The sequence below is a fragment of the Chiloscyllium punctatum genome, chromosome 15 (assembly GCF_047496795.1).
Source record: "Chiloscyllium punctatum isolate Juve2018m chromosome 15, sChiPun1.3, whole genome shotgun sequence".
In the NCBI taxonomy this organism is placed as follows: Eukaryota; Metazoa; Chordata; class Chondrichthyes; order Orectolobiformes; family Hemiscylliidae; genus Chiloscyllium; species Chiloscyllium punctatum.
The window spans coordinates 52,850,334-52,872,731 of NC_092753.1; the positions used below are offsets into that span (position 1 = coordinate 52,850,334).

Genomic DNA, 22,398 nt, shown 5'->3' on the forward strand with positions numbered 1-22,398 from the left:
TAGCTTTCAGAGCGCTGCTCCTTCATCAGGTAACAACCACCTGATGTAGGAGCAGCGCTCCAAAAGCTGGTGCTTCCAATTAAAGCTGTTGGACTATAACCTGGTGTTGTGTGATTTTTAACTTTGTATACCCCAGTCCAACACCAGCATCTTCAAATAATGGCAATCAGTTTAGGTTTGACATAGAAGCGACTGAGTTTAAAGGATTTATATCCAGGTGGTATTCAATATTGACACCAGAAGGCAATTGTTCTTTAACAAGGTGAAGAAACACTGTCAGATAGATTGTAAATAGTAGACCATAATTTATAGATGCTGATGGATTGCTGCAAAAGGCTATCATCTGAAAAAGCATATAGAACCTCGTCAAATATTTCATCTCACATACCAGACTCTCTGCACCACTGCAACATGTAGGACTCTGTGGTCTATGGTCTGTTCCCCATAACACACCAAGACAAACAACGATTGCATCTGGAAAATGATCAACTTGGAAAGACATTCTCAGAACTGCCTGAAACTTGTTGGTCTTCTAGTGCAAAGAAGTGACCTCGACCAAGTGTTGCTGACTTGCGCATTCCAGAACTAGGTACTGAGGGACGCACTAAAGTTTGGAGCAGCTGCCGACAAGACTGTGAGGAAAGACCAATGTCTAAGGTCTCTCTGCCAAAGTATAATCGGGGTCTGTTCAGTAATTGGACTTCTCGCTGCCTCAAATATGTGTAAGTAGCACCTTGCATAATTGAGAAATGCCTCTGGGTTTGTTGTGACTATAGAGGAAGTCAAACCCCAATGTTTGTTTGTTCTCAATAAGCAAAGACTGAACAGAACCAAACTGCTTTATAAACTGTATATGCACATAGAAGAGTTTCTTTATGAATAAAGTATATTTTTACAATAAAAAACAATTCATCTCACAAATATGTTAAAGGAGAGACTTTGGAATCTGTTGAGCACTCTCCGCACTTTGTATTCACCTCTTTCAAAAGGCTACCCATAATCCACAGCAGATCAGCTGCATTAGCCCAATCTTATGCAAAGCACAGCAGCAAGTGTTTGACGATAAACACCTCTGAAGTCAACAAAAGTCATATTGAAATAGCTGTATGTGTTTGAGGAAGTAGACATTCCATTTTACTTCAATATAAGAGTCTTAGTTTGAAAATTCCAAATCAAAGTGTTTAATTAAGAAACCTGAAGGGGTTATTTGAATCTAAAGAGAATTTAAGCTCAGTTGTGTGATTAATCAAATAACAGATCATCAAGCTCTCAAGACAGGCAATTGAAAGAAACAGTTCAGACAACCCTATAGATTTGATAGAAAATGGAATTCTTTTTCTGATAGTTGAGTATTTTAAAGTAATGGTGTTGAGCTAGATAGAATTTTTTTCCTATGTGTGTTTTGAAATATTTCAAATTGTATTATATGTAAATAGCTTGGTTTGTTCTACGTTATTTTAATTTTTTCTATAATAAATTTCTGTTTTATTATTAAAACCAAATCTGTAGCATTGTTTGTTTATGTTTTACTGAAACACCACCATACTAAATAAAGAAAAATATCAGGCCAAATTTAAGTCTAGAATCCGACTTACGTAATAGTGGCATTAGCAGCTAAGACCAAAACAATATTTCTGGCTAGCTTTCTCTCATACTCATAATTTTTCCCTCTTTATTAATTTTTTGGTCATTCTTTGCTTTTTTTTAATATTGTCTCCAAACTTATGACTTGTCACCTGCCTTTGCCCAATTCAAATTTCTTTGCACAAAATAGAACTACTCAGAACATGTCCTCCAACAAAATTATCTTTTATAATGTGGCTTGTCCACTTCTTTAGAACTATTCTGATTAGATGGGAGGAATGCACCATCTTTCTCTCATCACACTGCTCAATATGTCACACAGAAATTGAATTATTGTACCTGATTCCTGATATGTTCAACTTTCTATTTTCTCTATATTAGACTTGAAGCTTAAAAACATCTGTCAACCAGGTTGATTTATTCTAGACAAATTATAATGGAAACTGATTAACACATTTTGTTTAAAATATGTAAATTTAAATGTTTGCCCTTTTAAATAACCCATAACATAGACACAAGCAAACACACACACACAAGGTAAAGAGCTTCACTTTGGGGGAGAAAACACTTTTGGCCAATAAGTCTTGGTTCTTGAAGTCAAAGGATAAGGTGTGATATGTTCAGACAGCTATTAGTCTAAAGTTCAGATGCACAGATTCACATGGCACCAACCACTTGCAGAACTCTCTAGGATCTTTGCCAATGCAGTTCATTCAGAAAACAGTAACAAGGATTCTTCCACGGGCATTTCAGGAGTAAGAAATCAGAGATCAGATGGGACCAGGGTTCCAGGTATCACACTAGTCCCAAAAGGTAAAAACAATGATTGCAGATGCTGGAAACCAGATTCTGGAGTAGAGTGGTGCTGGAAAAGCTCTGAAGGGCTTTTGCCCAAAACGTCGATTTTCCTGCTCCTCAGGTGCTGCCTGAACTGCTGTGTTTTTCCAGCACCACTCTACTCCAGAAACTAGTCCCACAAGGAGGTTGTCTAGAAACATGAGAGGTGGGTTGAGGAGCTCTCATCCTGCCCCAGACTGGCTATCAAGTGAAAAAAATCAACCCCAAAACAGAAGCTAAAACCTAACTGCTGTAAACCAAGGCAGTGGGTCAGCAGTAAATGAGTTATTAGAAGGCTTGTGACTTTCAAGAAATCCTTGTTAAAACAAATGTCCTTTCATTTATTTCTTTTTTAAAAAATGGTATCACAAATCTTCAAATACAAGTCCACAAAGATTAAGTGTAAAGCCACAATGACAGTATCTTAAGAAAATATTGATTTTTCCTCTGTTCTTCATGTCTAAATTATTTATATGTGTTGGAAATAAGAATAGATCCCCTGGAGGTTACCACTATACACAAACTGCCCATCTGAAAAATACACATTCATATTTCCTGATCACTTTCTGTTAGCTATCTGTCTTACGACCGATGTAACTACAATCCTTTTAAAACTACATGCTTGAATTTTCATAAGAATTTCCGAATTAGCAATAAATTTATTTTGCAGAACCTAATCAAATGTTCTCTAAAAATCCATGCATGCAATCTGCAATTCTTTTATTGGCATCTTTTAAAATTAAAATAAATTAACTAAGCTCTAACATAATGCTAAAGCTATTGGTTTCAGGCTTTCACTAGATACCCCATCAAAGCAAAGGCTGCAAAACATAGTTTCGCCAGCTGGCTGTTTTTGTAGGAACACCACCTCCACGTAGTACAAGGATCACTCAAGCACAGAAACCTGACCTGGCATTGCTATCTCACTCCTAAGTGACAGATGTAGCTGTCTTCCAACTGGATGGATAATGTATTGAGCTAGGCCATGGGTATTAGTGAAGTGGTGGTTGCTGACTGCTAAGCTGAGGGGTTGTCGAAGGCAGGGGGCTTGAAAAGGCTGCTGTAGTGGAGTCACTGGTGCGTATCATCACTGTTTCTAAGTCTAAATTCAGCCCAGGGTCAATATCTGTCTCTTGATCACCAAGAGCTGAATGGCTGGTGCTACTTTGTGATGGTTGTTTCCTCTCCTGGTCTTTGTACCCACTCCTGAATTCTCAGCCCCTGACTACCTTGGACATGCAGAATTTCAGTCTCCTTTGGGCCACATATACATTACAGAAGGTGTGACATTGTTCCACATGGAACGTAATGATGCCAGCCACACATACATAGAATAATTCTGAAGTAAGGACATCTATAGCCACTAACTGATGTCACTGGGCTCACTGTGCATGCACATGCCAACATTTTGATGGCCAAACTTGTGCTTGTGCTAATTACTCCATTTCCAGGCCCATCAATCAATTCTATAATGCTAGATTCAGTCTTGCATTACTTTAACTGTATCATTTCCAAGACATGGTTTAAGCAGAACTTATTTTACGACTTTAGTTACAACATTCTGAAACCAAAACAGAAATAGCTAGAGAAACTCAAAAGATCTGGCAGCATTTGTGGAGTTCTAAAGAAGGGGTACTGGAGCCGAAACATTAACTCTGCTTTCCTTACACAGGTGCTGCCTGAACTGCTATGTATACAAAATATTTTCTGTTTTAATTCCACATTTCCAGTATCTGCAGTTATTTATTTATGTACAATACTGGACAATATTTTCATGTCTCCATTCTGGTCATAGAGATGTACAACAGGGAAACAGATCCTTCGGTTCAACCCGTCCATGCTGATTAGATATCCCAACCTAATCTAGTCCCACCTGGCCCATATCCCTCAATCCCTTCCTATTCATACACCCATCCAAATGCCTCTTAAATGTTGCAACTGTACCAGCCTCCACCACATCCTCTGGCAGCCCATTCCATACACGTACTACCCTCTGTGTGAAAATGTTGCCCCTTAGATCTCTTTCATATCTTTCCCCTCTCACCCTAAACCTATGCCCTCTAGTTCTGGACTCCCCCATGCCAGGAAAGAGACTTTGTCTATTTATCCTATCCATGCCCTTATGATTTTATAGGCCTCTATAAGGTCACCCCTCAGCCTCCAACACTCCAGGGAAAACAACCCCAGCCTACTCAACCTCTCCCTATAGCTCAAATCCTCCAACCCTCACAACATCCTTGTAAATCTTTTCTGAACCATTTCAAGTTTCACAACATCCTTCCAATAGGAAGGAGACCAGAATTGCACGCAATATTCCAATAGTGGCCTAACCAATGTGCTGACAGCTGCAACATGACCTCCCAATTCCTGTCCTCAATACTCTGACCAATAAAGGAAAGCATATTAAACACCTTCTTCACTATCCTATCTACCTGCGACTCTACTTTCAAGGAGCTATGAACCTGCACTCCAAGGTCTCTTTGTTCAGCAACACTTCCTAGGACCTTAACATTAAATGTATTAGTCCTGCTAAGATTTGCTTTCCCAAAATGCAGCACCTCGCATTTATATAAATTAAACTCCATCTGCCACTTCTCAGCCCACTGGCCCATCTGATCAAGATCCTGTTGTAATCTGAGGTCACCTTCTTCGCTGTCCACTACACCTCCAATTTTGGTGTCATCTGCAAACTTACTAACTATACCTCTTATGGTCGCATCCAAATCATTTATATAAATGATGAAAAGTAGTGGACCCAGCACCGATCCTTGTGGCACTCCACTGGTCACAGGCCTCCAGTATAAAAACAACCCTCCACCACCCTCTGTCTTCTACCTCTGAGCCAATTCTGATTCCAAATGGCTAGTTCGCCCTGTATTCCATGAGATCTAACCTTGCTAAGCAGTCTCCCACGGGGAATCTTGTCGAACGCCTTCCTCATCTGCACATTCTGACTAATTCATTCTGGAATTTCCCCATCTTCAAATGCTCCCCTTAGCCTGATAGACTATTGGGTATAGGATCAGAAGTAGGCCATTCAGCCTCTTGAGTCTGCTCCTCCATTCAATGAGGTAATGGTTGACCTGATAACTCTCAATTCTACTTTCCTGCCTTTGTCAGGCTACACTAATAGCCATTGGAGTTTAGAAGAGCAAGAGCTAATACGATTGAAATGCAAAATTCTGAGGGAATATTGACATAGCGCTTTTAATAAGTATCTGATCATTTCTCATCCAGGATAGCTGTTGCATCTACATATTTTAAACATATGCCTTTTACACAAAAATGATTGAATACTACTTAGAAATTTTGGTTTGCCAAATTCTAATACTTTCCCCAATCCATTGGGATAACATTTTTTCAATTGTGTTAAGGAAGGTAGTCAGGCAACATCTCTCTATTACTGATTCAACAGCAATATTTCCTGACGAGGCAACTAAACTAGAAAATGTGAACCTACTGGCAATTAATAGGTACAGTACTCTCTGGTATGAATTCTGGCAGCCATGAATTTGAGAACAATTTGCAGTGACATTTTTTCAGTCATCAGCAATTGCAACTTCAGGTCATTCTACCACTCTTATTTAACTGAGCCATTGCTAATTAAGTTGTGGGCTGAGACACCAACCTTTGCTTTATTGAATGGAAGAAAATTCCTCCATGTGTGAAGTACACCATGTTTGAATGAGAGAAGAAAGGTTGTATGCACAAATGGTTTTCACCTGAAGGTGGAGAGGTGGTGGCAGAGTGATGATGTTATTAGACTGATGATCCTGAATCCCAGGCTAATGTTCTGGGAACATCGGTTTGAATCTCACTATGGCAGGTAGTGAAATTTGAATTCAATAAAAATCTAGAATTAAAGTGGTGAGCATTGTTGTGAAAATGAGAAGGCCGGACTGATATATAAAGGGATACTGGATTGGTTAGGACTATATTCACTGGAGTTTAGAAGAATGGCAGGGATCACATACGAATCTGCTAAATTCTAACAGAACTAGACAGGATACACACAGAAAGGATGTCCTGATGACTGGAAAGTACAGAACCAAGGTTCATAATCTAAGGATATGAGGTAGGATATTTACAACTGAAATGAGGAGAAGTTTCTTGATCCCAAGAGTGGTAAGCCTGTGGAATTCTCTGCCACAGAAAGCAATTGAGGTCAAAGCATATGAATGTTCTCTCAAGAAGAAGTTAGCTATAGTTGTTAAGGCTAATGAGATCAAAGAGCATGGGGAGAAAACGGGAACAGGGTAGTGAGTTGGACAATCAGCCGCAATCATATTTAATGGTGGGAACAGGCTCAAAGGGACAAATGGCCTACTCCTGCTCCTATCATCCATGTTTAAAATCCAGGTGGCTCATTACTTTGTTTCACAAAAGGAAATCTACCACTCTTACCTAGTCTGGCTTACATATGTCTCCAAGTACATGGCAATACAAATACATACCTGACTTTAACTGCCTTCTGGAATGGCACAGCAAGTCATTCATTTCAACAGTAATTAGGAATGGGCAATAAATGCTGACCCAGCCAACAATACCCCAATTCTATGTATGAAAAACATCTTTCCATTAAATGCAAATGGTTAACTCATTGAAAGTTGGTTCTCATGATTTAAGCCTGCAACATTTCAATAAATCATATAGCAATAAATGTAGCTTTCTGTAGAGGAATAATCATTAGAAGGTAATATAAACTTTTTTAATAAACTTAACAATGGTTTACAAAATTAACATTTTCAAACAATCTTTAAGGGATAGATACAAATTTTGACTTCAGCTCACTGAATCTTCACCACATGATTTAAAATTATGAATATGTCAGAAATACGATATACAGAAATTGAAATACACTTTCTAAAGTTTTTTTTACGCTGTGAGAAAATTCAATACACAATCTACTTTTGTTACCCATCACACTTCAACTAAAAGAATCATAATAATGCTGCATATTGCTTTAAAACTAACATGGTCAACTAAAAGAGGATCAAATTTTTATTTCGACTAGCTCCGTGAAGTAAAGCAGTGATTTCTAAAATTTCACATTTTTGAATTCAGTCATAGGACATAGGTATCACTAGTAAGGATAGCAGTTACTGTTGGACCTTGATTGCCCTCAAGATAGACAGGGGGAACTGAGTAGCTTGCGAAGTCACTTCAGAGGGCAGTTACTATTCAATCCCATTATTTGGGTTCCATAGATCAGAAGATTAGGCCTACAGATTTAATTCTGACAGATTACTGACCCTGATAGATTTTCATGACAAAACAATGGATTCATGGCCACTATTACTACTAATAGCTTTTTATTCAGACATACTGTACTTAATTAATTGAAATGAAATCCCCAGCTGCGATGGAGGGATTTGAATGGATATTTCCAGAACATTAGTCCAAGTCTGTGGATTACTGGTCCAGCAGTATAGCTACTATACTATTACATAGCTGGATAATTTTGGAAATGATCTGCAAATGATATATTGTGCTCGTCAAAATTTTTCAAACATACTTAAGGAAGACAAGGCTCCTAAATGAAAATTCAGAAACTAATTTGTGCAATCTTCCCCATCTTCACAGTGAAAGAAACTCTATTAGCAAAAAGTACAATTCCCAACTAGCTAAAGGAAAACCATGATGCTGCAAGTTTCTTGCATACCTTGATAGTCAACGTACATAGAAAAGAACCCCTTTCTATTCATAAAAAGTCATTACATGAATAGAGTCATAGAGTAATACAGGATGAAAACAGGCCCTTCGGCCCAAGCTGGTCCATGCTGACCACTCAGCTATTTTTCAATTGTCCACATTTGGTTCATACCCCTCTAAACTTTTCCCATCCGTGTACCTATGAAAATGTTTTTGTAAATATTGCTATTGTATCTGCCTCAACCACTTTCTCAGGCAGCCCATTCCACATACGCACCACTCTCTGTGTGAAGAAGTTGCCTCTCAGGTCCTTCTTAAATCTTTCCCCTCTCATCTTAAACCTACGCCCTATAGTTTTCAATTCCCCATACCTGGGAAAAACATTACATGCATTCATCCTATCTATGGCCCTCATGATCTTAAACACCTTAAAAGGGTAATTCCTCAATTCCCTACGTTCCAAGGAATAAAGTCCCATCCTGGCCTACTGGACCTGTGTGACGATGCTGCTCCTTTAACAAGATTATGTTGTCCTTGTTTTTTTTTCAGAGGGGTCAAAAAGTCATGAGTTCCAAGATATCTGGGTTTATCTACTTGAAGAAGCTTTTAGGTTTTAAAAAAACACTTGCACAATGAAAGGGGAATGGCCAGTTCTGCCAGCTCAGCTTTTCTCTGGTTTGTTTTGGTTTTAGCAGTCTGGCTGTTCAGAGCTGTTAGTCAGGTGTTATCTGGGAATCCAAAAAAACTGCTCCATGTTCCCTGAAGAATCTCTCTGCCAGCTCTCTCTCTTGGAAGACCCTGTATTCGATTTTACCTTTTTTGCCAAGGGATGTTTATGGGGATTGTTACAGGAATTTGGAACAGCATCATGATGTTGGGTTTTTGGATAGGTTAAGTTATTCCATATGCTGTTTTCTTTTGTTTGTATTTCATTACTTAGGAATGACCTTAGGAATAAATTCTGTTTTGTTAAAACTAAGTGGTTGGCCCAGCTACATCCCTCCTGGAATATCCACTGTACACCTGCTTAAAACAATGAGCAAAGTTAGGGTCCGTGCTACTTTCTTGAAATGTTTTGAGGGGGTCTGGTCTGGTCCATAACATCTGCAACATTTATAAGAATGTTCTTTGCATTCTTTCTGGTTAGCTATGTCTTTCCTATTATAAGGTGACCAAAACTGTACACAATACTCCAAGTGTGGCCTCACCAGCAACTTATACAACTATAACATAATGTCCCAACACCTATACTCAATGCTTCGACCAATGAAGGCCAGCATGATAACTTCCGTTTCCTGAAGAACGGTTCATGCCCGAAACATTGATTCTCCTGCTCCTTGGATGCTGCCTGACCTGCTGCGCTTTTCCAGCAACACATTTTCAGCATGATAACTGCCTTCTTCACCACCCAGTCTACCTATGGTGCCACTTTCAAAGAACAATGTATCATAGAATCATAGAATCCCTACAGTGTGGAAACAGGCCAATTGGGCCCAACAAGTCCACACTGACCCTCCGAAGAGTAATCTAACCAGATCCATTCCCCTACTACTCTACATTTCCTCTAACCAATGCACCGAACCTATACATCCCATAACATTATGAGCAATTTAGCATGGCCAATTAATCTAACCTGCACATCTTTGGATTGTGAGAGGAAACTGGAGCACCTAGAGGAAACCCACACAGACATGGGGAGAATGTGCAAACTCCAGACAGACAGTCGCCCGAGGCGAGAATCAAACCTGGGTCTCTAACGCTGTGAGGCAGCAGTGCTAACCACTGAGCGTGTATTTGTATTGCTGCGTCCCTTTGTTCCACAACACTCTCAGGACCTTACCCCTTACAATATAACTTCTACCTTGGTTTGACTTTCCACGGTGCAACACCTCACACTTATCCGTGTTGAAGTGCATTTGCCAATCCTCAGTCCACTTCCGCATCTGATCAAGATTACTTTATAGTTGTTAATAACCTTCCTCGCTATCAATGATACCTCCTAATTTTGTATCAACCGGAAACTTATTAATCATGCCTTGTACATTCACATTCAGATCATTTATGTAAATAACAAATAACAAAGTTCCTTGCACCAACCCCTGTAGCACACCACTAGTCACAGCCGTTTGGTATGAGAAACAACCTTCAACCATCACCCTCTACTTCCTATTTTGAGCCAATTTTGAATACAATTAGCTAGCTCTCCCTGGATCCCATGCAACCTAACCTTCAAGACCAACCTGCCATGGGGACCTTGTCAAAGGCCTGACGAAAATTCATATAGACATATTCCACTGCCCTACCCTCATCTATCATCTTGGTTACCTCTTCAAAAAAACTTTAAAAAGTTTGTCAAACATGTCATTCCATGAAAATCTATGCTGACTAACCCCAATCAGACATTGACTATTCAAATGTTGGTTGATCCTTATCTCAGTATCCTCTCCAACAATTTGCCTTCCACTAATGTCAGACTCACTGCCCTCTAGTTCCCTGGCTTGTCTTTGCTACATTTCTTAAACAATGGTACAACATTAGCCACCCTCTAGCCTTCCAGAACTTCACTAATGGCTAGAGGTGAAGCACAAATCTCTGCAAGGGCCTTTGCAATTTTTTCTCTAGCCTCCCATTACATCCAAGGACGGGCTTGATCAGGCCCAGAGAATTATCCACCTTGATGTGTTTTAAGGCTACAAACACCTTCTTTCTGGTAATATGTATACGGTCCAAAATAGAAGGTGCTGATATAGTCCAATGATTTCCTTGATAAAATAGCCCTGAGGAAAGTATTGAGTCCTTTAGTTAGGTTGCTATATCCAATGATGACAGGGTGTATCAATACACTTCCTTGGGTGGGACAAGTCAATGCAGGAGGGCTGGCCCATGTTCATTCTGGTCAAATTTATTCCTGTTCCCTGGCTTTGACTACAAAAGAAATTTCAAAGGACAGGCTGTCTTATTTAGAGTGCTTAGAAGTACATTAAAAACAATTCCCAGCATGTGAACACCATTGGCAGGATCAATGCTTATTAACCATTCCTAATTGCCCTTCAGATGTGATGGTGAACCACCTTCTTGAATTGCTGCATCCATGTTGTGTTGGTACAGCCACAGTGTTATAAGAGATGGAGTTCCAGAATTTTGACTGAGTAACTTTGAATGAGCAGCAATTTTGTTTCAAGTCAGAATGGTGTATAGCTTCAAGCAAACCTTGCAGGACAAGGTGTTCCCATGCCCTGCTGCTCTTCTAGATGGTAGAGGTTATAGGTTCATAAGGTTCTGTCAAAGGAGCTGTGGTGACCTTCTTCATTATCCTATCTACCTGCAACTTTACTTTCAAGGAACTATGAACTTGCACTCCAAGGTCTTTATGTTCAATGACACTCCCCAGGATCTTACCATTAAGTGTATAAGTCCTGCCCTGATTTGCCTTTCCAAAATCCAGCACCTCACATTTATCTAAATTATACTCCATCTGCCACTCCTCAGCCCATTGGCCCATCTGATCAAGATCCTGTTGCAGTCTGAGGTAACCTTCTTTGCTGTGCACTACACCTCCAATTTTGGTGTCATCTGCAAACTTACTAACTATACCTCCTATGTTCACATCCAAATCATTTATATAAATTACTAAAAGCAGTGGACCCAGCACCAATCCTTGTGGCACACCACTGGGCACAGGTCCCCAGTCTGAAAATCAACCCTCCATCACCACCTTTGAGCCAGTTCTGTATCCAAATGGCTAGTTCTCCCTGTTTTCCATGTGATCTAACCTTGCTAACCAGTGTACCATGGGGAACCTTATCGAACACCTTACTGAAGTAGATCACGTTCTCTGCTCTTCCTACACCAATCTATTTTTCCAACATCCTGCCTGAGCTTCATTTAAGAGGACAACTGCCTCATGTAACAGCCAAGAGTGAGTGGGTGTAGGAAATAGGAGGTGGAAATTTGGAGCAGAAAGACACAAAGAGAACTTTGGACACATCAGCACTAATGGAGAATGGTAGGTCCAAGGGACTTTGACCGGAGAGGATTCTTCCAATATCATGCAACTGGAAAATGGATGAATTACTGTGAGTATACCAGTACAGGAATAGGAAGACATGGGGATACTTTCTGGAGTATGGCAAAAGATAGTATGGGAAAATGAAGGTTAAGAAAGTACTGAAAGTGGCAGCAGAATAGAGGTCACTGAACTTGAGAAGAGATAAAGAGACTGACTGGGAGGTCAGGAATTTACAGAGCCAGAGAGATTCAGACCTTATACATATGAACCAGTATCAAATGCAGTGTGAGAAATTGATGAGGGAAAGGGAGAAAAGTGAAGAGAAAACTAAAATGGCTCAAGCACAGACATAAGAGCTAAAGAAACAGTGGTGATTTGAAAACAGCTAGCACACAAGTCGCTGTAGGAGTGTAAGGGGACCTCAGGCAATCATACAAAGTGCAGTTGCAGAATCAGGTATCAGCACAAAGAAGGATAATGTATCCTTTATGACTCCACCCTTTGAGGAAGGATGAGGGAAAGGTAGTGGTGTCAATTGGGGAGGGCTAGCAGACAAAATAGCCAGATATGAAGAGAAGGACCCAGGGGAATGGGGTCCTTCTCTGGAGGGAGGGGCAGGAGAAAGGCCCACTGCCCCATGCTCCTACCCCTCCCCCCCCCAACCCCTGACCACGAGGAGGCAACAGCCATCTGCCAACATCACATATACCACTACCTATGATATTTAATATAAGAGATATAGCTAAGTGTATAGCTAAGAGAATCTTATAGAATGATTCATGCATCCATACTATGCAGAAGAAATTTACAAGAATGTTGCCAGGATTCAAGGGTCTGAGTTATGGGGAAAGGTTGGTCAAGCCAAGACTTTTTCTTTAGATCGTAAGAGACTGAGGGGGAATCTTGTAGAAGAGTATAAGATCATGAGAGGCATGGATAGGGTGAATGCACTCAGTCCTTTTCCCAGGGTTGGAAAATCAAGGATTAGAGGTATCAGTTAGAAGGGAAATTTGTATTTGTATTATATTTCCACATACAAATCTAACCTTAGTTAGAGGGGAAAGAATAAAAGGGAACCTGAGGGCAACTTTCTTTTACAGAGGCAGAATGAGCTGCCAGCGGAAATGGTTGAGGCGGCAACATTAACAACATTTAAAAGGCATTTGGACAAATACATGGATCGGAAAAGTTTAGAAGGATATGAGCCAAGTGTAGGGAAGTGGAGTTAACATGGATAGGTATTTTGGTTGGTATGGACCAGTTTGGGCTGAAGAGTTTATGTCTGTGCTGTGACTCTATCTGATAAATTGTAATCCAATATCAAACTATATAGCATAACAGTTAAGCTCAGAAGTTATTAATTCCAATTACATTAAAAGAAATAAAAGTTTTATTCATAAGAGATTAAATAAACCATAATCCTACATATATATGTGCACAACAAAGGCATTTTACAATCTTTTCCTGATTTCTCATTTACGATGCAACAACTCACTAATTGTACTCCATTAACGTCCTCAGTCCGCATTAGGACACTGTTACCACACTAGGCTTGGTAACTGTGTAATAATGACAAGCAGTTGTATTCTAGGACCAACAATGAACCATTGTGTAGAATCACAGTTTGTCTTCTGACTCCGTTAGCACACTGTTTTCACAAACAAATCCACATGCAATCAGTGATACGGGTATCAGCATCATGTCTTTATGTCTGTTAATCAAACAATGTTAGATTAGTTATCAAATTTTGATCATTCTCCAATAAATAGATTAATTTAATGCCATCTCATGTCTTTACATTTATTTCTCTGCTCATATATTGTAATAAGTACACAGATAGGCTTGCTTTGTCAACAATAGGAAAACAGCCCCTCTGTTTAGGGTCAAACACACAATGGTTTTAATTTAACACCATAACATTCTCACTGACTTCATATTCAAACAGTCAGATCATTTTATCAAATCAAATTTTACAGTGGCACGATGGTTAGCACTACTGCCTCACAGCGCCAGAGACCTGGGTTCAATTTCCGCCTCAGGCGACTGACTGTGTGGAGTTTGCACATTCTCCCCGTGTCTGCGTGGGTTTCCTCCCACAGTCCAAAAATGTGCAGGTTAGGTGAATTGGCCATGCTAAATTGCCTGTAGTGTTAGGTGTAGGGGAATGGGTCTGGGTGGATGGGGGGTCGGTATGGACTTGTTGGCCCAAAGGGCCTGTTTCCACACTGTAAGTAATCTAATCATTTATTTCAGCTGAATTGCGGTTTCTCAAACTTTTAGGCTACGTCATGATTGATGAAATATAAAAACCAAAGAACTGCAGATGCTGTAAATCAGAAACCAAATCAGACATTGTTGTAAAAATTCAGCAGAATCTGGCAGCATCTATGAAGAGAAAGCAGAGTTAATAAACCTTACCTTTTGAGTCCAGTGACCCTTCAATTCTGAAATGTTAACTCCGCTTTCTCTGCATAGATGCTGCCAGCGCCATTTCTCTACATTTATTCCTGACTAACGCACTTAACCTACACACCCGTGAACACTATGGACAATTTAGCATGACCAATTCACCTACCTGCACATCTTTGGATTATGGGAGGAAACCTAACCAGACACAGGGAGAATGTGCAAACTCCACGCAGACAGTCATCTGAGGCTGGAATCAAACCCAGGTCCCTGGTGCTGTGAGGCAGCAGTGCTAACCACTGAGCCACCGTGCTGCTCAATAAGGAAACAGGTTCCTGGGAGGGAGGAATCATAGAATCCATACCTTGTGGAAATAGGTCATTTAGCTCTACAAGTCCACACTTATCTGTTCCTAGATAAAGTCTCCAATATAAAAATAGAGAGGTGCTGCTTCAACTGTACATGGGTTAGTGAAATCGCACCTGGAGTACTGTGTATAATTTTTGACCCCTTACTTGAGAAGGGATGTAGTTGCATTTGGGGCAGTTCAGATGAGGTTCATTAGATTGTTTCAGAGATGAAGAGACTTTGAGCAGTTTAGGTATATACTCTCTGGAGTTTAGAAGAATGAGAGCAGATCTAATTGAGGTTTATAAGATGCTAAAGGGGATGATCAAAGTAGACATAGAAAGGATGGTTCCTCATGCGAGGTAATCCAGAAGCAGAGGTCATAGTTTTAGGATAAAGGGTAGCAGATTTAAAACAGAGATAAGGAGAAATTAGTTCTCTCAAATCATTGGAATTCATGATTCCAGAGTGCAATGGATGCTGGGACATTGTATCAAGTTAAGGGGGAGACAGACAGATTCTTAATTAGTAATGGGTTGAAGTGTTACAGAGAGCAGGCAGGAAAGTGGAGTTGAGGGTGAGTTGAGATCAGCCATGATCAAACCAAATGGTGGAGGAGGTCGAGGGACTAAATTGTCTATTCCTGTTCCTCATTCTTATGTTTTAATCCGGGTGCACAGGTACGTCTGCATGAATCATCCTCCCCTGTTTTGCCATCCATAGTTGATAAGCCTGCCAAGAGATAGAGTTCATTGTTTATTTGAAGACTGTATCCTGTATACATTGGCAGAAACCACTTTTTAACCACTTTGAACTAAAGAGCAAAAGAATGAAGAAAATAAACACTATTTGTCTTTGCCACTATTACCTTCGTTTTCCTCCAGATTCCACTCCACTCCATCTTGACCTTTCACAGTCCCCACACCATGTTTCCATCTTTTCTCAACAGCATACAACTGCTGAACCTCTTTGTGAAGCACATTTTCAAGTTCCTTGTTTTGCTTCAAAAATTCTTTGAAAGTATTCAGACTGTTTATATGCTTTAATAGGACAATGTAATGAATTAGTAATGCAGCAATGTAAACAGGCAACAGAATAATTTTTACTTAGAAACTAAACATGCATAACTTCGAAAAAACTGAAATATTATCCAATGGCAGCATCAAGGAAAGCACAATTGTGAGATGATGCACTGACATCTGTTAAATAAAATCACATTACATCAGAAGTGAAAATAATCACTGATCATTCCACAATTGCTCAGCACAATGCATAACTCCTCTAATACTGAAGCAGTCTGTGTCCATGTGCAGCAAAACATGGACAATATTCAGACTTGGGCTATCAACTGACATGCAACATTTATGCCACCCAAGTGTCAAACGAAACCACTTCCAACAAGAGAGAATCTAACCATTGTCCCTTGATATTCAATGGCAATACCATGTTTGAATTCCCACACTGATCCTGGGAATTGCTATTCACCAGCTATTGGAATACTTGGCAACACAGGAAGAAGAGTGGGAGTATGCCATTCAGCCTCTGATACCCACCCCACCATTCTAGAACATCTAGCTGATCATTTGGTCAATGCCATTGCCCTACACCCCTTAATATCATTAGTCTCAGAAACCAAATGATTTCTGTCTTGAACAGCTCATTGATTGTCCAGCCCTCTGGGACAAAGAATTCCAAACATTCAGCACCCTCTGAGTGAAGAAAATTGGAATCTTAGTCTTAAATGGTGTAGGCCTTGTCCTGAGCTTATGTCCACTGCTTTAAGAGTCACCAGCCGGGGGAAACATCTTACCCATACTCACCATGACATGCCCTGTAAAAATTTTGTAAGTTTCACTGACATCACCTGTCATTCTTTGAAACTGTGAAGAACCCAAACATGGTTTTCTTGATCTCATCTCATGAAACAATCCTGCCAACCCATGGATTAATCTGGTGAGTCTCCAATGCACTCCCTTAATGGTAAATATATCCTGTCTTAGATAAGGAGACTGAAACTCTACAGAATACTCCTGGTGAGGCCTCACCAAGATTTTATATATTTGCAGTAAGGCATCTTTACTGCTGTACTGAAATCCCCTTGAAATGAACGCCAACATACATTTTACCTTTCCTATTGCTTGCTGTCCTGCATTTTGGCTTTTAGTGACTCATGAACAAGGATATGCAGATCCCTTTGGACACCATATTTCCAAACTTCTCACCATCTAATAAATCTTCTGACTTCTTGTTTTTTTTCCCAAGGTGTGCCCAACTAGTAACAGCCTGTCTCTTAAGAATGATGTTTATTCCTACTCTCTGCTTTCTGTCAATTCACCAATTCTCAATCCACATTAGAAATTCACCCCAAGCCCATGTGTTCTCATTTTATTCACTGACCTTTTACATGGAACCTTATCAAAAACCTTCTTAAATTCCAAATGCATCAAATCTACTGGTTATCTTTGGTCATGCTATAAGTAATCTTTTTCAAAACCCCAACAAGTTTGTCATAGATAATTTCTCTTCCATAAATCCATGTTGACCTTGCCCAATTTTGCTATTCCTTTCTAATTTTTCGGGTATCTCATCCATCAAGAAGATTCTAACATGGGCTCAGTGGTTAGTATTGCTGCCTCACAGCGTCAGGGACCTCGGTTCAATTCTACCTTCAGGTGACTGTCTGAGTGCAGTTTCATTATAGTCCAACAGGTTTATTTGAAATATGTGACTTCACCTGATGAAGGAGCAGCACTGCGAAAGTTTGCGATTTCAAATAAACTGTTGGACTATGACCTTGTGCCATGTGACTTCTGATTTTGTCCACTCCAGTCCAACACTGGCACCTCCACATCATGTGTGGAATTTGTGCATTGTCTCAATGTCAGTATGGGTTTCTTCCAGATGCTCCAGTTTCCTCTCACAGTCCAAAGATGTGCAGTTAGGTGGATTGGTCATGCTAAATTCCCCATAGTGTCCAGGGATGTGCAAGCTAGGTGGATTAGCCATGGGAAATGCAGAGTTACATGGAGAGGGTAAGAGGGTGGGGCTGGGAGGAATGCTGTTCAGAGTTTTGGTGTGGACTTCATGGGCCAAATGGCCTAATTCCACATTGTCTGGATTCTATGATTTTCCTCACTACCAGCATCAAACTGAAGGTCTCCATTCTCTTCTTAAATAACAGGATTACATTTGTCATCTTCCACTCAGCAAGAACATTTCCATAATCTGTTTCAGAATCCAGAAACAAAATATAATACACCACCTCTATTGTTAGTTCCTTCAACACTCTGGGTGAAGCTCATCTGGTCCAGGATATTTATCAACCCTCAATCCAACTAATCTTTCAAATACCACTTCTTTATTAATACTAATTTCTTTCAGCTCTTCATTCATACAAGATCCTTGGTTAAGAGAATTTTCTGTCTCTTTGTATGTGAAAACAGATGCCAGTAACTATTTAGTATCTCGTCATTTCTCCTGTCCCCACCTACAATGAGTCCACATTTATCCGTATTAACATTTCTCCTTTCATGTAGCAATAGAAGTTTTTACAGTCTGCCTTTATGTTCTTTGCTCGCTAGTATTCATATTTTCTTTTCCTTTATCAGTTGCTTGGTCCTCCTTTTTGGGCCCTAAACTGTTCCCAATCCTCAGACTAACCACCATTTCTGATATGCTTATAAACCACTTCCATTGATCTTTGAGTTCTCTTATTAATCATGGTTGATTCACCTTTTCTTTTGGATGATTGTACCTTAGAGGAATGTGGAGAAAGTGAGGACTGCAGATGCTGGAGATCAGAGCTGAAAAATGTGTTGCTGGAAAAGCGCAGCAGGTCAGGCAGCATCCAAGGAGCAGGAGAATCGACGTTTTGGGCATAAGCCCTTCTTCAGGAATGAGGAGAGTGTGCCAAGCAGGCTAAGATAAAAGGTAGGGAGGAGGGATTTGGGGGAGGGGCGTTGGGAATGCGATAAGTAGAAGGAGGTTAAGGTGAGGGTGATAGGCCAGAGAGGGGAGGGGGCGGAGAGGTCGGGAAGAAGATTGAAGGTCAAGAAGGCGGTGCAAAGTCCAAGGGTTGGGACTGAGATAAGGTGGGGGGGAGGGGAAATGAGAAGCTAGAGAAATATGCATTCATCCCTTGTGGTTGGAGGGTTCCTAGGCGGAAGATGAGGCGCTCTTCCTCCAGGCGTCGTGTTGTCATGGTCTGGCGATGGAGGAGGCCAAGGACCTGCATGTCCTTGGTGGAGTGGGAGGGGGAGTTAAAGTGTTCAGCCACGGGGCGGTTGGGTTGGTTGGTGCGGGTGTGCCAGAGGTGTTCTCTGAAACGTTCTGCAAGTAGGCGGCCTGTCTCCCCAATATAGAGGAGGCCACATTTGGTGCAGCGATGATGTGTGTGGAGGTGCAGGTGAATTTGTGACGGATATGGAAGTATCCCTTGGGGCCTTGGAGGGAAGTGAGAGGGGGAGGGGTGGGCGCAAGTTTTGCATTTCTTGCGGTTGCAGGGGAAGGTGCCGGGAGTGGAGGTTGGGTTGGTGGGGGGGTGTGGACCTGACGAGGGAGTCGCGGAGGGAGTGGTCTTTCCAGAACGCTAATAGGGGAGGGGAGGGAAATATATCCTTGGTGGTGGGATCTGTTTGGAGGTGGCGGAAATGACGAAGGATGATACGATGTATCTGGAGGTTGGTGGGGTGGTAGGTGAGGACTAGTGGGGTTCTGTCTTGGTGGTGATTGGAGGGACAGGGTTCAAGGGCGGAGGAGCGGGAAGTGGATGAGATGCGGTGGAGAGCATCGTCAACCACGTCTGAGGGGAAATTGCGGTCTTTAAAGAAGGAGGCTATCTGGGTTGTTCGGTATTGGAATTGGTCCTCCTGGGAGCAGATGTGGCGGAGGTGAAGGAATTGGAAATATGGGATGACATTTTTACAGGGGGCAGGGTGGGAGGAGGTGTAATCTAGGTAGCTGTGGAGGTTGGTCGTTTATAGTAAATGTCCGTGTTGAGTCGGTCGCCCGAGATAGAAATGGAGAGGTCTAGGAAGGGGAGGGAGGAGTCTGAGACGGTCCAGGTAAATTTGAGGTCGGGGTGGAAGGTGTGAGTAAAGTGGATGAACTGTTCAACCTCCTCGTGGGAGCATGAGGTAGCACCGATACAGTCATCGATGTAGCGGACTAAAAGGTGGGGGGTGGTGCCAGTGTAGCTGCGGAAGGTGGACTGTTCCACATATCCGACGAAGAGGCAGGCATAGCTGGAGCCCATGCAGGTGCCCATGGCTACTCCTTTGGTTTGGAGGAAGTGGGAGGATTGGAAAGAGAGGTTGTTCTGAGTGAGGACCAGTTCAGTCAGTCGAAGGAGGGTGTCAGAGGAAAGGTACTGGTTGGTTCGGTGGAAAAGGAAGAAGCGGAGGGCTTTGAGGCCTTCGTGATGGGGGATGGAGGTGTATAGGGACTGGATGTCCATGGTGAAGATAAGGCATTGGGGACCGGGGAAGTGAAAATCATGGAGGAGGTGGAGGGCGTGGGTGGTGTCCCGAACGTAGGTGGGGGATTCTTGGACTAAGGGGGACAGGTCCGTGTCGAGGTATGTAAAGATGGGTTCGGTGGGGTAGGAGCAGGCTGAGACAATGGGTCGGCCGGGGCAGTCAGGTTTGTGGATTTTGGGCAGGATGTAGAACCGGGTGGTGCGGGGTTGTGGGACTATGAGGTTGGAGGCGGTGGATGGGAGATCCCCTGAGGTGATGAGGTTATGGATGGTCTGGGAGATGATGGTTTGGTGGTGGGAGGTGGAGTCATGGTCAAGGGGGCAGTCGGAGGAGGTGTCCGCAAGCTGGCGTTTAGCCTCAGCGGTGTAAAGGTCGGTGCGCCAAACTACCACCGCGCCTCCCTTGTCTGCCGGTTTGATAGTGAGGTTGGGGTTGGAGCAGAGGGAGTGGAGGGCTGCATGAGGAATGTACCTATTGTTCACATTGTTGTATTTATTTAAAAAGTAACCACTTCCTTTCTTACCATCAAATCTTTTAATGCATTTTCCCAATCCACTCTAGCCAATCTATTCCTCTCATCCTCATAGTTTCCTTTACTTAGATATTAAACGCAGTTTATAATGAACTATGTTACCTTCAAACAGCATGTAAAATTCCATTATATCATGGTCGTTATTTTGCAAATATTCCTTTCCAGCAAAGTTATTAATTATCCATTTCTCATTATATGACAACACATCCAAAAATAGCCCGATTCCTAGTTGACTCAACATACTATTCCTTACACAGTTTCTTACAGTCAGTAATTCATTCTCCATTGCATCAGTGCTGACTTAGTTAGCCCAGTCTATACTAAAATTGCCAGTAATATTGTATTACCCACAATTCCTGTTTCTTTATATTCCTGATTTATAGCATGCCTAGTATTACAATAAGTATTACATTTGGTATTCCACAAAAAACTCAACAATGTTTGCTTCCATTTACTGTTAATTAGCTCCATCCAATTGAATTCTATATCTTGATTGTTTGGTCAAAGATCCACTCATTCTAATATACCAATATCATCTCTTATTAAGAATGCAGCCCCACCTCTCTTCCTTTTTGTCCAGCTCTCCTTATTGCAAAACATTCTTGGATAATTAGTTCCCAATCTCATCAATTTTTAACGAATGCTGCAGACATTCAGATAGAGTGTCATTCAGTTTCTTAACATTATTTTCTATTTGACAGCAGTTCAGAGGCTGGGAGTTCTGTGGTGAATAACTCACCTCCTGACTGACTCCTCAAAGCCAGCAAGAAAGTTACAAGGCATAAATCAGGCCTGTGATAAAATAGTTTCCATTCGCCTGGATTAGTGCAACTCCAACACATTCAAGAAGCTTAACATGATCCGGGACAAAGCAGCCCATTTGACTGGCATCCAATTCACGACCACAAGTGTGTACTATCCAAAAGATGCACTGTAATAACAAAACAAGACTCATTCAACAGCTTCTGCCAAACCCATGACCTCTAATACCTGGAAGGACAAAGGTACAGATGCATGGGAACACCATCACCTCAATGTTTTCCCTCAAAACTGTACACAATCCTGACTCAGAGCTATACTGCTTGGTCCTTCACTGTTGCAGGGTCAAAACCTTGGAACTCTTTTCCTAAGAGCATTATGGATGTGTCCATTCTTTATGAATTGCACAGGGAGGTAGTGGCATGGTGGTTATGAAATTGCACTAGTCATCCAGAGGCCCAGGTAATCGCTTTAGGGACATGAGCTCAAATCCCACCATGGTGGCTGCTGGGATTTAAATTCAAGCAATAAATCTGCAATTAGAACAAGTCTAATGATGACCATGAAATCAGTATGAATTGTTGTAAAAACTCACCTGTTTCACTAACTTCACCGACTATCAATGATACAAATACCTCAGCAAGCGACCCAGTAATCACTTCCCAACCTTCCCACAGAGTTCTAGGGGACACCTAATCAGGTCATGGGGATTTATCCACTTTTATACATTTCAAGACATCCAGCACTTCCTCCTCTGAAATATGGACATTTTTCAAGAGGTCACCAACTATTTC

The 22,398-nt window shown here is 41.3% G+C and overlaps 1 protein-coding gene across 3 annotated transcripts in view; it reads right to left on the reverse strand.

Annotated features, from left to right (window-relative positions):
* LOC140486249 (uncharacterized protein CXorf38-like) overlaps window positions 1–22,398 on the reverse strand; it is an 85,930-nt gene that overhangs the window by 18,160 nt on the left and 45,372 nt on the right. For 2 of the 3 annotated variants that reach the window (XM_072585142.1, XM_072585140.1), the window contains 2 exons: window positions 15,705–15,876; window positions 96–15,568 (listed from right to left, as the gene is read on the reverse strand). In XM_072585142.1, the coding sequence (XP_072441243.1) occupies window positions 15,474–15,568; window positions 15,705–15,876 (267 nt within the window). In that variant the 3' untranslated portion in view covers window positions 96–15,473. Of the gene's footprint in view, window positions 1–95; window positions 15,569–15,704; window positions 15,877–22,398 lie in introns of those variants that run through there. The other variant, XM_072585141.1, reaches the window with a different exon arrangement.